The 14,728-nt window shown below is 49.1% G+C and overlaps 1 protein-coding gene across 1 annotated transcript in view; it reads left to right on the forward strand.

The window, feature by feature from the left end:
* Nucleotides 1–851: 851 nt before the first annotated feature.
* Nucleotides 852–14,728, forward strand: part of JARID2 (jumonji and AT-rich interaction domain containing 2) — a 260,698-nt gene continuing 246,821 nt past the window's right edge. The window contains exon 1 of the mRNA XM_025444031.3: nucleotides 852–1,495. Within this exon, the coding sequence (XP_025299816.3) occupies nucleotides 1,451–1,495 (45 nt within the window). The 5' untranslated portion in view covers nucleotides 852–1,450. The remainder of the gene's footprint in view (nucleotides 1,496–14,728) is intronic.

The raw sequence follows: 14,728 nt of genomic DNA on the forward strand, positions 1-14,728 counted from the left end.
CCTCCCCCGCCGCTCGGCTCCGGCCGGCGCGCGCGCGATTCCTCGATTCCACAGGCAGTTCGCGCCGCGGGTGGGGGGCGGGGCGGGGGGGCCGGGGCCCGGGGGGCGGGGGCGGGGGCGGGGGCGGGCCGGCGTGGGGAGTTCCTCGCTCGCGGACCACACGCTCTGCGGGCCAATCCCGAGCCAGCCTCTAGCAGTGTCACACGCGGGACACATCCAAGCGTTTGTTGGCAGGGCCGGCGAGGGGGAGGGGGCGGGGAGGAGGGAGGGGAGTTGAGTGACAGGTTCGCGGGGCAGGCTGGGAATTGTAGTTCTCAGCTCCCGTGGCCATAGCCATTTTGTAGTCGGGGGACTACAACTTCCAGAAGATCAAGGGGACCATTCTAAGGTGCCCCGGGAATAGGCGGCTCTCCCCGGGGCCGGGCGTCCTGGGGCACTGGTATCCAGCAGCCCGGCTGCAGGTAGACGCGACGGCAGGGGCGGGGGCTGGCGTGCGGCGGCCGTAGGGTGAGCGGCAAGCTGGGGAAAAGGGGGTGAGGTGGAGCGACCGAGCGTGCCATGCATTGGGCTTAGGGAGCCTCTCTCAATTCCACTCCCAGGCTCGGCGTGGGAGCGACGCCTGAGGGGTCGCCCGAGAAGGGCTCGTCGAAGCTTCGCGGGCGTCTAGTCGACGGGGCAGCGGGGGTCGCCCGGGCTGGGCCGGGGTCGGTCGGCGCCGGAGGAGGCGGGCGCCCGGCGGCTCAGCTGTGGGAGTTTTCGGCTGGCGTCCGTCGGGGAATTGCCCGAGGAGCCCTAACTTGTATAAAAGCAGAGTCCATTTAAAGTTGGGCTGGCTAGCCCGTCTCTCATTGGTTCGGGGGCTTGGAAAAAAGAGACTCGGCGAGCCCTCGCTGTGGTGCCGCCGCCGCCGCCGCCGCCGCCGCCGGAGTTGACTCTTCTGCTCGCACTGCTGCTGCAGCACAAACGTGACTTCCAACATTTTTTTTTTTTAATTTATCTTTCCCTTTTCTTTTCCAAGATGTAACTACAGATCAGACACTAAGGACCTTCACGTTTCGCTGATGTAGTTTTTGGAGGAAAAAAGGGGGGGAGTGAAGGGCGTCGGTTTTTTTTTTTTTTTTTTGTGTGTGTGTGTGTGTGTGTTTTCGGGGGAAATTTTCCATTATGAGTGTTTTACTAAAGTGAATTTTTTTTGTTTTGTTTTTTGTTTGCTTCGTTCGTCTTTGGCTCCTTTTTTTTTTTTTTTTTTTTTTTCTCCTCCTTCCCAATTTCGGATTTATTTCAAGGCGAATCGGGCTTTGGGGGAAGAGGAAGAAAAGTCGGATTACAAGATCCACCACCACCACCAACAACAATAAAAAACCACCAGGATATTTTTTTTGCAAATTTCTGACGGCTTTAAATTCATGAAGCAATTGTCCCCTTTTGCAATCAGCATTTGGATCTCAGAATGAGCAAGGAAAGACCCAAGAGGAATATCATTCAGAAGAAATACGTAAGTGCTCTTAACAACACATCCTTTGACTTGCAGTTTTAAGCAATGGCTGTGAATGTCAAGTTTATAGATAATTCTGCAGCTGAAGGGTTTTAAACACAGCGTCCGATAAGGCTGCTTCTTTCTTTTCAGAAGAAGGGCTTTTCAGGCAAAGTCGTGTCTGCCTAGTTTGGATGAAAAAACAGATTGGTGTAGCGATACCTCAAGTGAATAAATTGACCTCGAATGACACAACCATAATCTAGTTTTAGATGAAAGGCTAGGGATTTTGGTGGAGCTTGGAGTGGGAGGGGGGTTATGGGGGCTGCGGTAATGTAACTAAACTGCATTCTCGGGCGGATTTGGCCTCATATTGCACTTTGCATGCAAATGAGCTTGTGTTATTATTATTAATGTTATTTGGGAAATCGTGTAACGAGTGTGTGTTGGAAACCCTTTAAGTTGCAATCGAGGGTCCGATTATGGCGATCTTGTTCCTTGCACTGGCACATCAAATTTAATGTATGTGGTCGTTTTTGGCTTATTTGGTTCGCAGCGTAAACCAGTTGGGAATCATGTTACAGCGAATGCATTTGTTGGGATTGACTTTAATAATGGGACTGGTTTTGTTTAAAAATTCATGGTTTCCAGTTTTTTTGGGGGGGGGAAGAGGGAAAGACCTACACTATAGCTAATGTTTTTAAGTAGGTATGTGAATGCATGTGTAAGTGACTACAAATACATTCTCCCTGCTAACCGGGCTTCTGAAATTGGGTGATTATTCAGAGATTTAAATGGCTTGGGATAGTTAAATTTGTTTTGTGCATAGTACAGCTACGTTTTGATTGGCATGGGGAGTGTTTTTGTTTTGTGTATGGCTTTTTTTTTTAAGTTTGGGGGGAGGGTGGGTAGAGGGGGACGGAGGATTAACCAAATATGCACTCGAGTGATCGGTGATTAGCTGCATGCTTTAAATCAAAGAACCCATTTTTTTTTTTTAAAGCCCAAATGAACCTACACTGGGAATAATGCAACGTTATAAGAAAGTTTTATTTAACTCGAGTGGACAAATTGGTGGTTCATATCTTCCCTTTTTTGAGCAGTGCGATGTGTGTAATGGGAGATGACCTTCGGGGCACTGGTTTTTGTAAAAAAAAAAAAAAATCTTAATGAAAAAGCCGAATGCCTCTTCTCGAGGGCTGATTCTAATCTAGGCACGTAAACTTCAAGTATGAAAGAAATGCAAGGTTAAATAATCAAGCCCAACTTAAAAAGCTGTTCCCCAAAGAATTTAAGAATTAAAATACATCCGCATTGCAGAGGGCTGGGTAGAATGCAAAGGACTAGTTTAAAGTCGGGCTGTAGGAAGTGCATGGAGACCAGCTCGCCCCGGAGCGCGGACGCCTTTCCGGGGCTCGTCCGCCCCGGGTGCAGCCACAAAGCCGAGGGGGTAGAACTTGGACGAGAACCGCCCCCGCCGCCCCCCCGACCCCATCCCAGACCTCGCGGAACTGGGGAGCGCGGTGGGGTGGGATCGATCGTTTTGTCGCCGGCGGTCAGGGGATTGTGTCGTGTCCCGGCGTCCGGCCGCAGAGCCCGGGGCTGGAGGCGGCGGCCGCGGGAGGCAGAGCACGAGTTGCGGCCGCCGGGGGAGCGGAGCGGAGCGGAGCCCGAGTGCCCGACGTGCTCGAGCGGGCGGCGGGGAGAGGGGGAGAGGAGGAGGGAGGGAGGGGAGGGGAGGGCGCGCGGGGGTCGCGGCGGGCTGGGCTGGGCCGGGCGGGCGCGCGCGCGGCCTGTAGGGGGCGGGCTGCGGGCTCGGGCTCGGGCTCGGGCTCGGGCTCGGGCTCGGCTCCGGCTCCGGCTCCGGCTCCGGCTCCGGCTCCGGCTCCGGGCGGTGCGGCCGCGGCTGCGGCTCGGGGCCCGGGGCTCCGCGCGGGCTGGCAGGCGGGTGGGTGGGGCGCGGGGGCGGCGCGGCCTGCGGGGCCCGGGGAGGGGCGGGGCGGGGAGGGGCGGGGGGGGCGGCGCACAGCTGCAGCGGGCGCCCCCCGCCGCGCGCACGGCCGAGCATGGCGGCGGCCTGCCTGCCGCCTCCCCGCGCTCCTGCCCGGCCGGCCGCCTCCCCGCGGCCCTCCCCTGCCCTCCCGGCCGGCTCCCCGCGGCCCTGCCCGCCCTCCCGCCGCTCCCGCGCCGTCTCGAGAGCAACAGGTTAAGCCGAGAGACGTCAGCGCGCCCCCTCCCCGCCCCCTCCCCGCCCCCCGGTTCTCCCCCCGCCTCCCCCCCGCGCTGCTCCGGGTTCCCGGACGCTCCCGGCCCGGTCTGTTGTCATTGTGACGTCACAAAGGGACGGCCCGGGTGGAACCTCCTCCTCCTCCTCCTCCGTGACGTCAGAAGTCGGGCGGGAGGTTCCACGCGGCGGGGCGGCCGGGGGCGGAGGGAGCGCGCGGAGGCCGCGGCGTGGGAGGAGGACGAGGAGGAGGCGGCGGCGGCGGCGGCGGCGACCGGCCTCCGCCTTCCGCCCTGGGACGCGGCGCTGCCCTGCAGGTGAGCGCTGGGGGGGAGCTCTCGGACCCGCGACCACGGGCGCCCCGACCCCTCTCCGGTTCCTGGGAGGGGGTGGCGAGTGCGGAGGAGACGCCTCCTTTCTGCAGAAACGGGTTTCGCCGCCTCTGTTTGCAGGTCTGCCGACGGTGTGGCATTGCTACGGTGGTCGTTGTCATCTTGGAAGAAAAGCAAGGAAACTTTACTCAGGGAAAGCTTTGCTTTGCAAGAGGCTGTGCTGTGGATTTGGCCACCTTGTCGATGCAAGTCGCATTTGGGGTGTCTCTGGGGGATGTGGCGGGATGCCTTTCTGGGTGATGCTGCTCAGCAGCAACTGGCCCTCGTTCTGGGAGCCCTGCAACCACCGTGGGAGGCCGGTGGCGCTCCTCCTTCGCTGGGCCAGCTCTGTGCTTTTATCTTTTTTTGGGGGGTGGGAGGGATGGACCAGGGAAGACTTGTCATGGCTACATATTCTTGAAAGAGCGCGAGAGAACTAAATCTCAGGGTGTTCTGGACTTAGTACTTCTGAACGCTTAGAACAGGAGACTCACAATCTGAGTGTGTTTAGTCCTCTGGAAAATAGGAAAGGTAACACACCTGCCTCTGCCCCTAACTTTTATCTGCAAGGATCCTGTGTGTGAGAGAATATGCGTGAAAGATCTTCTCTCTCTTTCAGGGGGTATGTCTCCTCGAGCTGGTGGAAGGCAGCACATATTCCACAATTGGTCTCAGAAGCCTCAGATGCCTGCCGCGTTGCCATTCAGTTTATTGTCTACCCAAAGCAGTTTGGGGGTGGGATTGTGGATGGCAGGCTTTGGGGGACATGGTGGTTATATTTCATACTCAGTGGCATCCTTGAGAAACTCATAAATTGTTATATAATCCCGTCTTAATTGTGCTGGGCACAACTCCCACAACAATACCTTGAGTAACAACTGGAAGCATTTGCTTCCAAAGCCCCAATCCACTTGGACGATGAAAAGCGTTGCATGTCCTGGCTCTATGGATGCTTTCTGCCATTTCCGTCCGTCACTGCACTCGGATGGGTTACTCCTCGGGAGAATAACGAATATAATACGCAGGCTTCAAAACCATTTGATCTTTGAGGCTTTAAACCTAGGAGTCTGAAATAAAAAATCTCTGCCACACGACCGTACGAGTCGTGCATGGAGCAGAAAAACAAATTGCCAGTTTGATTTCCAGGTCAGCTCAGGGAGTTTGTACCACTAGGCTGTAAAGTTCTCAGTATCTAATTGTCTGATGTAAAAGTTGCAGAGTGATCAAACAAAACTGGGAAAAGTTCATGTTATAACGTTCAAAAGTAGGCTTTACTATAATTACAATTACGTGAAATTATAAAGAAAAAAGTAGAAGTGCAGCAAAATACAGTGGTAGGATTTATGAGCTCCTCTCCCTACCTCCCCCCCCCTTTATACCCAATTGGGCTATTTCACAGTTCTGAGGGGAAAAAAAAAACCAAAAGCCTTGTACGTGACATTTAATTGCTACATTTTTCCTTTCCTGCACTGTTTACTTGGCTGTCTTTCTGTCTAGTAGTGGAAAACTTGATTCTTTGTTATGTGAGTGTAGGGCAGGGGCACTTAAGCAGCTATTTTTTTTTCTTACTTTGTTTTTTTCTTAAGATTGTATTTACTTACTCATGAGAGACACAGAGAAAGAGGCAGAAACAGGCAGAGGGAGAAGCAGACTCCCTGTGGGGAGCCTGATGCGGGACTTGATCCCAGGACCCCAGGATCACGACCTGAGCAAGGACAGATGCTCAACCACCGAGCCACGCAGGCATCTCTTGAGCAGCTATTAATGTATGGAGAGATTTTGGAGGGAAGACTGTCAAGAGTCCAAACTGTGTCATATAAATTTAAAATGAAAAAAGTTATGTCCCCAAATAATCAATTTGAGTTACTGTTAACCTGTGTGATTATTACTTCACTGTAATAATTAATCTGTGATTACTTCATCTGACTTGCAAGTCTTCCATAGTCTCATTGGCCCAAATAGCCACCTGAAATTAATTGGAATTCAGATGGTATAATGGCTGTTTCTTTTCTTATAGTAGGTCACACCAGTTACTGTTGCTGAGCTGGGGGCTACTGATGCACTTCCAAGTGCCTTGGAAATAACTCCAGTGTTAATATATACCCTGCTCCAAAGGTTATTTAAACTTTTCTCCTTCAGAAAGAGAAAATCTTTTGAAGGAGTACATAACTTGTGTCTGTTGTGTTCAAATGGAGCTATTTTTGTCCCTTCAAAGACGACACACGTAAGTTCCATATGAAGCCCTTAGTACTTTAAAATACTTGGTAAAGGCCACGCTGCAGTATTTTTAAGGTTTGCCCTTGATCATGAGGTTCTTAAGACCCAGGTTTCTGACATTTTTACCTAAATGGTTAAGAAGTTTTGCAGTGTAAGAAATTTCATTTTTAGACTTTGAGTTCCATTGTTCTTTTTCAAAAAGAACTTATTTTTCAAAGATTTATTTATCTGAGAGAGCGTGAGAGTGCGGGAGAGAGGGGGGCACAGGGAGAGGGAGAGAGAACCTTGAGCAGAACTCCTTGCTGAGTGTGGAGCCTAATGGCGGGGCTTGATCTCCTGACCCTGAGATCATGACTTGAGCCAAACCAAGAGTCAGATGCTTAACTGAGTGCACCACCCAGGTGTCTCAAGAATTTATAAGTAATCTCTACGAGAGGTGGGACTCAAACTCCTGACCAGGAGATTGAGTCGTGTGCTCCATGATAGAGTAGCTAGGAGCCCCTGTTGCAGTGTTCTAATCCTACTGTCAGTGGTCCATCTCTGAGTCTCTCGGGATTACATAACCGCTCTACTAAGAGCCATCTTCTACCTATCCAACCTACTTGCTCTGTTGGCTGCAGAATATCCTGGCTATAATACCCCAATAAGACGTCCGGCCCGTGGGTAGCCCTGCGGTGTGTGTGCCTCTGTCCCCTTTGGCTCCCACCCATTGAAGGCTTGCCAAGTGTCAGTTGTTTGTTTCCAAATCAGGTTATTCCAGTTAGACTTATTATTGCAATTACAGCTGAATATTATGTAAACCTTTGAACAAATGCGGAAAGAGTTGGTTTCTCTCTTTTTTTTTTCTTTTGAGAGTTGGTCTCTATGAAAACTTTTAAGTTGGCGGTTTTGGGGAACACTTGATAAATCAAGTGAATTAATAAAAAAAAAATTAGGCTGTTAAATTAGATGTGGGGCCGTCACTTAAAAGACTAGGGGAAAAATCTTAAGGATTTGTGTACATGCATTGCTTTGCTAGTGATTACCTTTTAAGAACCGAACTTCATTCCTGCCCAAACTCCCTTCCTAACAAACACCAAAAAAGCATAACATGAAACACTGGGATTCTCAACAAATCTGTTTTTAAAAATACATTTAGGTGTTTAGGTCAGAATGTCAAAAATCTATATGGATTTTTAGGTTTCCCAGCTGACAGACTTTACATGAGCTAACCAGCTTTTTTCTGGTCCCTCTGGCCTCTGATTAAGAGCATTTCCATTGTGTTTAGACCTAATCCCCAGGTATTAGAGCAGACTCCCTATCTAGTTCATGTGGGCAGCATAGGTGACATGTGGCTCAGTTTAGAGAGGCCCTACTGAGGCAACTTGTATGACTTTTAGAATTAAAAAAAAAAACAAAAAAAACCAGTTGTGTCATTCACTGGATGGTAGGGGGCAGAAAGATTAGGGATTTTACACCTAATTTATTCGGAGTTCAGAAACTTGTATCTTGTAATCCAGCAACCTTAATTATTGTGTGTCACTTAGGAGATTTTGCTGAAGGTTTGTTCCATTTCAAATCCTTAAACCCACCCCTTAACGGAAAGGAGACCAGTTGAATCTCAGTTTCTTAGTTTGAATCAATTATCTTTTGTTTCTTTCTATCTTCAGGAGGTAACTTCTGATACCTGCCTCCTTCCAGACCCCCCAGTCTCAAGTATTTTTTCAGCCAGTCTCCAAGCTCTCTTTTTCTGGTTCTTTTTGGCTCCAACATCTTTTCCTGATCTGCCTTATGATTGCAGACTTCCTTCATCCCAGGAGGTGGGAGCTCCGATGACTTTGGTACTGCTGTTTGTCTGCTTTTTTGTAGACCATCGGAGTGAGGTTTTTTCCTCATCCTTTTTATCTTTCTTGGGATTTCAGCTAATACCATACCTTCTGGCAGCTTCACACTTTTTATTTTTTAAAAATTTAAAAAAATTTATTTATTAGAGAGAGCATGTGCACAACTGCAAGAGATGAGAGGGAGAAGCAGACTCCCTGCTGAGCAGAGAGCCTGATACGGGGCTCTATCCCAGGAGCCCAAGACCATGACTTGAGCCGAAGGCAGATGCTTAACTGACTGAGCCACCCAGGTGCCCCAGCCTCACACTTTGTAATAAGGGATTTTTCATTCATTGCCGATTCAGAATACAGTCACTAAAAGTAGAGCTGAATCTTGGAGGAAGTGGCAGTGCTGGCCGGATACCCCTTGGCTCATGGTCAGGTAAACCTGCCTGCTTCCGGGACTTCTGTTCCTGTCAGTGCTTGCAGGTGGCTATACATCTCTTGTCTCTGAGGACACCTGGGATCAGAAAGGGTCTGTGTTTTACAGAAGTAGATCCCATAGGGTGAGGTCTAGGTCCCGCCTGAGTGGAGCTGTTGGAGTACATCCTGGGCCTCTCGGGTATCTGTCTGGATTTCTTTCCACTTCCACACTGTTTTACAACAGGTTTTGCTAATCTTGTGAGAATGGTGCCTATCTCTCCTGGGGTTCTCTTTGAAGTTTAAAGAAATGTGCCGGAAGAGCTTGGATTGTAGAAAACACCATAGATGGGCCACACAACACCCACTCCTCCTGAAAGCATTGTGAAGAGAAGGCCCAGTCACTTCGGAAATAACCGCCCACGTTTGTTTCCATAGTGAGTTCACACCAGAAAAAGGCTTTTGAGTCCATTTTACAGAAGAGAAAATCAAGGCAGCTAGACACTGGCCAGGACGTTAAAGACTGCATATCTCTTTCCTACTTTTTGGTCCAGGTGAACGAGCGGTAAAATGAAATGATGACCGTAACCCCAAAAAAGGGGAAGAAAAGATCACAACAAGGGCTCTTGGCAGGCTTCAGAGAGGTTTTTTGCTTAAGCAAGTTGGGGAAGTTAAGGCAGGTTGTCAGCGTCCCTGGAACAGAAGGAGTGCATCCGTCTCAAGTACATGTTTGTGTTTGTTGTTTTTTTAAACACCAGTTGGTGGAGCTACCCTCTTTCCCCAGCTGGCTGTCTCCTTGAGTTCTCATTGGAAAAAAGAGCTGAGATCCCAGTACCCTTTGGGACTGACTGGTTTGTACTCTATATTTTTGTGAGTGTCCCCACCCACTGTCTCGGTGATATCTTAGGGCCAGGGCCGGCTGGGCCACATTAGCTCTCCAGGCTTCTGAGAACCTGCAGGAACCTGCTTTCTTCGCAGGGGCTGTCACAAATTGGATCCTCTCTCTCTTTTTTTTCCTCCTTGTATTGTTGCCCTTGCCTTTGCTGCTTATGGGACTGTGGTGGGGTGGGGGTGGGGGTGGGGGTGGGGGGGCAGCGCTGGGGCAATCATTGGCCCTCATCCTCACCAAGGTCCGGGCCCTGTGGTAAACAAAAGCTGCCCAGATATGTTAATGAGGCAGCATGAGTAATGGGAACATTATACATAATTACTCGTATTCATAGGATGTATGAGGGTGTTAGAAAGGGGAACCCTACTGGTTGAAGTTCTTGAGAGCTGTTTTTGAGGGCTGGTGCTGCCTCAGAGGCCTAAATTGGATTTTAAGTTCTAATTTTGTAAGTCTGTCAAGCCCCACCACCCATGAAGAGGAAGGCCAGTGAGCATCGAAATGTCAGAAATGTCATCAGCGGCACTGTTTGGTTACCAGGAATCCTAGAAGGTTTAACAAAATATAGCCAGTTTTGCTCCTTTATCCTCCCAGTGCAGCTCTTTCCTCACACACCTGTTTTCTGCAGTAGGAGCAGGACTTCCTTTCCCAGCACTATTGTTTTTGGGGGGTGAGGGGCAGCGAGACGGGTGGTGTGTGTGGTGTGTGTGTCTGTGTCTGTTTTCCATCAGGAGACCCTCTGGTTTGCTGTGAATGAATGATCCAGGAGAGTGTGGGAGACCTTTTGGTGCCCTCTTTTATTGCTTTTTTTAAAAATCTGGGTGGTTCTTTCTCTGTTATTTCCTAAGCACAATTTTGGTGAGGACTTGATCTACAGTGGTTATCTCTTGGTTCTTATTTCTGCCAGCTGTTAAAGTGTTTGGTGCCTGTGGGGGCAGAAACAGGTGCCAGGAGGAAATGAGCAGGGATTAGGGCTGAGCATGTGTTTCTTGCATTTATTCCTTCCATAGGTTTGCAGAATGAGGGCTACTGAATGTATGCTCACTCTGTGAAGCAGCTCTCGGATACGGACATGATTAAAACCTGGAGCGTCTTGTGCTTTGTGTATATGCCTTTCTATTAGTACGTGGGCCGCAGTAACGCAGTGCCTTAGATTTGATTCACAGGCTTAGGCTCAGTCATGAACATAACAGATAAGCCGTGGTAATGGACAGGATTGGGGATGCGAGCTGAGTTCAAGGTTGGGTCCTGTGCTACACTGGGCATCTGACCCTTGGGAACACCACGTAACCTCACCGAGCTGCTTCCTCATCTGGAAAACTTGTTTCATCCACCTCTTGGGCTTGTTACTGGGAGAGCCAGTGAGATTTTTGATGTGAAAGCACTTTGTAAATTGCATACGCCTGCACAAATGGTCAAGGTATCATTACACAGTTGGAAATCACCAACCTGGAGACATCGGGCCTGCCGGCAGCCTTCCTAGCTGACTCAGAAATAAATGAGTCAAATGAATTCTATACTTGGCCTCTTAATAAACCAAATGAGTAGCTTTAGAATAAGTCCATTTTGATGTAATCTCTTCCCACCCCCACTCTGTTTGATGAAGCACTCTGTGTCATCCAAACACGTCTGGGTGGTGAACTGGAGGCACAGATTTGACCCTTGAGACTGGAGTGGCCCCGGATCTGTGCTCAAAGACGTTTCACCAAAGATGTTTAAACTGGGATCTTGGAGCAATAATCCTTGAAATTGAAAATCTGGTCGTGATCCTTCATGGGCTCCCTGTGGCTTTTGGAATAAATCTAAACCAAGTGTGTCAGGACAGCATGACAAGCCCTTCTTGCTGGGCCCCGGGCCTATCCGGCCACCTGTTCTGGTTTAGCGGAACCCAGCCCTTAGCCTTTGCACGTCCTGGTTCCTCGAGTGGGTTGCCTGAAGAGCCCTACCTGGCCCTTCTGAGGCCTTGCTGGACAGCTGGCCACCCCTTCCTCCAGCCAGGCGGGATGAAGCCCCTTCTCTCTGTCGGCCTGACTCCTTACACCTACTTCTAGGCACTGGAATCTTTGTTTACCTGTTCCTTTTCTCTTAGCCCCTGAAGGGGAGGGGCCGGATCTTATGGGAGTGTGCAGCTGAGGAAGTCCATTGTTGAGTTGAATGATGCTTTTGGAGTATGTCAGATATCCCCTAGTTATGGGAGGGGATTTGTATGGATCTAGTGGAAGGAGATGAACTAAGCAGAAATCGCATAGCTGAGGAAGCAGAGATATCTAACTCTGTTAAGTGACTTGCCTGGGGTCTCACATTTTGTCAGTGACTGACCCAGCTAGGGCGTGAAATCCAGCCCCCGGTACAGCAGAAGGCTGTTACTCTTCTTGGACAAGTGTTTCAGAGATCCTCCTTCCAGGTAGCTTCTCAGTTATCCATGGTAACTGCCGTACCTGATTCATTTTCAGCGGAAAGTAAGCTCTCCATGTCAGCCCCATACCTATATGCCAGTAGTAATTGTCCCATTTTGAAAATGACTTTTTTGCTTTATAAGACCTTCAGCTGAAGGACTACAAATGATAAGAACCATTGCAATTGCATACCGGGCATTCCTGCACTTGCGGAGATAGATATGTAGTTTGATGTGTGTAGGCGTATGCTCCTGTGTGACATTGTTATGTGCCTTTTGCATTTATATCTTATCTCGATTATCAAAATACAATTCTACATCATTATTTTTAATGGCTGTGGGTTACTTGGTTGTTCTCTAACAGTTTACTCGACCTGCCTGTTCTGGGTGGCCTTTTTGCTTTGGTGGTGCCTGTTTTGCAAAATGCCATGCCCAGGATGTTTTCTCTATCTTTTCACTTCAAATTCTTCAAAGTGGAATTACTGGCTCAGAAGTGCCTTTTTTTATTATTATTATTTTTTTTGCTATTAGGCTACAAGGCCCTTGTGGAGCCTAAAGTGGGGCTTGAACTCACGACCCTGAGATCAAAATTGAGCCTTGGTCAAGTTGGGCATTGAATTGACTGAGCTACCCAGGCACCCCAGAAGTGTCTCCTGTTTACCCTGAGAACCCTGTTCCTACATTGTTTTCGTGGAGAAAGCCTGTACTAAATTACAGTCCCACAGGTAGTGCACGTGAAGCCAGCGGGTTGGTTGTTTTGTTGGCTTTTAGAAACCAATCCAGGCCCTTGTAATGAGTAGTAAAGATGTCAGATGGGTTTTGTTTAAGTTTCTATTTTCTTTCCTTGTCTTCTCTCAGGGCTTTCAAACCAAACGAAATAACATGGGTGAAATCACTTTGTAGAACAAAATTGCGCTAAGGACACAACACAATGTTAGAATGACTGTGGCCGTGAAGGGTGAGGAGAGGATGTATACTGGTACAATCACGTATTTTCTGTTTATGAAATGCCTTTTTGTGAGGATTGACATGCTGGAAGATGACCTGGAATCTCATTGTTTTCACATGTGATTTCTGTCTTGTTAGTGGGGTGGGCTTTGCAGTTGCAAAGGCCCCGTTGGGGTCTGGCTTGGCAGATGGTCCAGTTAAATACAGCTGGTATGTTCTGGTTGCTTGCTATGCTCTGGCACCATGTTAGGTGTTTAGGTGTTGGGGAAAAGGTTATCGTCCTCGTCCTGGGAAAATTTATATGTCAGTTGACAGCAGGGCTGCAAAATACAGGGAAGAGAGCAGGTGGCCTTGGGCAAGTCCCTTTACCTGAGTCTTCATTTCTTCATCTATAAAATGGGGGGAATTACACCTCTGATCTCAGGGTCACTTTGGAAGAGGTAGAACCCATGTGAGGTGGGCAGCCCTGGTGGCTCTGGGCAGCTCAGGTGGCCCAGTGGTTTAGCGCCACTTTTGGCCCGGGGCGTGATCCTGGAGACCCAGGATCGAGTCCCACGTCAGGCTCCCTGCATGGAGCCTGCTTCTCCCTCTGCCTGTGTCTCTGCCCTTCTCTCTCTGTGTCTTTCATGAATAAATAAATAAAATCTTAAAAAAAAGAATCCAGGTCAAGTGCTTTATACACTGTTATCTAGATCGTGTTATTGTTCTGAGTCCCACAGGTCTTTGTGGCTGTCATTCTTCAGCCTCAAGGTTGAAGAGGGAACATAGTGTTTCTGCATTTTCTTGTTTATTATTGCGTGTCTGGTTGTTTGAGATAGAGGATAGAAATGAAAATAAGGAGCACCTGGGTGGCTCATTGGGCTAAGTGTTTGACTCTTGGTTTCTTCGGTTCAGGTCATGATCCCAGGGTCCTGGAATCCAGCCCCGCATTGGGGGTCCCTGGTCAACGGGGAGTCTGCTGGAGATTCTCTCTCCTCCTTTCTCCCTCTGCCCTTTCCCCATGTGTGTGCACATGCTCTCTCTTTTTCAAATAATAAATCTTCAAGAAAAAAATAATAAAAATAAAACAGGTGCTCAGAACTTTCCTTTTATGACTTGGTTTTTCTTCCGAATTTACGGGAAAAAAAAATGCAGCCTGAGCGCTACACTGGACACACTTCTTGGTGGCTGGGATGACGCATTTCCCCCTCCTTATCCCAGCAAATGAGGTGGTGTCACAGGGCTGCTAAGAAGCAGCGTTACTTTTTGTGGTGTTTAAAAGAGCACTTGTGGATAAATCTCTTTTCCTTCCTTTATAATTCCTTAGTCAAGACGTCCCTTTAGAGACGTGGTGTACTGGTTTTACCCAAATTGCCCCCTCTTCCATTCTCAGGCCGCCCAGAGCATTAAAGCTCTGTGGGCTCTATTTTCGGCTTGTAATAACATCTTGATGTTGGAGGATGAAAGAGCCAACGGGGATGGAAGGAAGGCATTGCATAAGGAGCCGGGCCCTGGAGTCCCAGTTAAATTGGTAGCACATGGTTTTCACGTGCTTCGAAGGGCTTTGGTTGTGCTGGCTTGTTGGAAATGCGTCTGCCACCGCACCACAAAATGCGGTCCCCTGCACTTGCCACGTGACTCCTCTTCGTAGCGATCATTTCCAGTGGCAAAGGCCAACTGCCTTTGATGACAGATGAACAGTGGACATTTGAAAAGCCTGAAATGTTTGGTGGGGCCCTCTACAGAGCCATTCCTGTGCATTGATTTAGGAATGAGGCTGGAGGAGCTGGGTGGGGGACAGGAAAACAGCATTACTGAGCCTGATTATTTTAGCCTGGTTATAACATTCAGTTTTACCAGCCCTGCGGCCTTTTGGCTTGGACTCCCAGTAGGTTGCCCTTTCTTTGAAGGATGTTTATTTTATATATTTACTTGTATATCCCACACCTCATTCCAAAAAGGATTTAAGGCCATAATGAGCAGTCATCCTGGGAGCAAAAATAATTTTTGCT

Source organism: Canis lupus, chromosome 35 (assembly GCF_003254725.2).
Source record: "Canis lupus dingo isolate Sandy chromosome 35, ASM325472v2, whole genome shotgun sequence".
Lineage (NCBI taxonomy): Eukaryota > Metazoa > Chordata > Mammalia > Carnivora > Canidae > Canis > Canis lupus.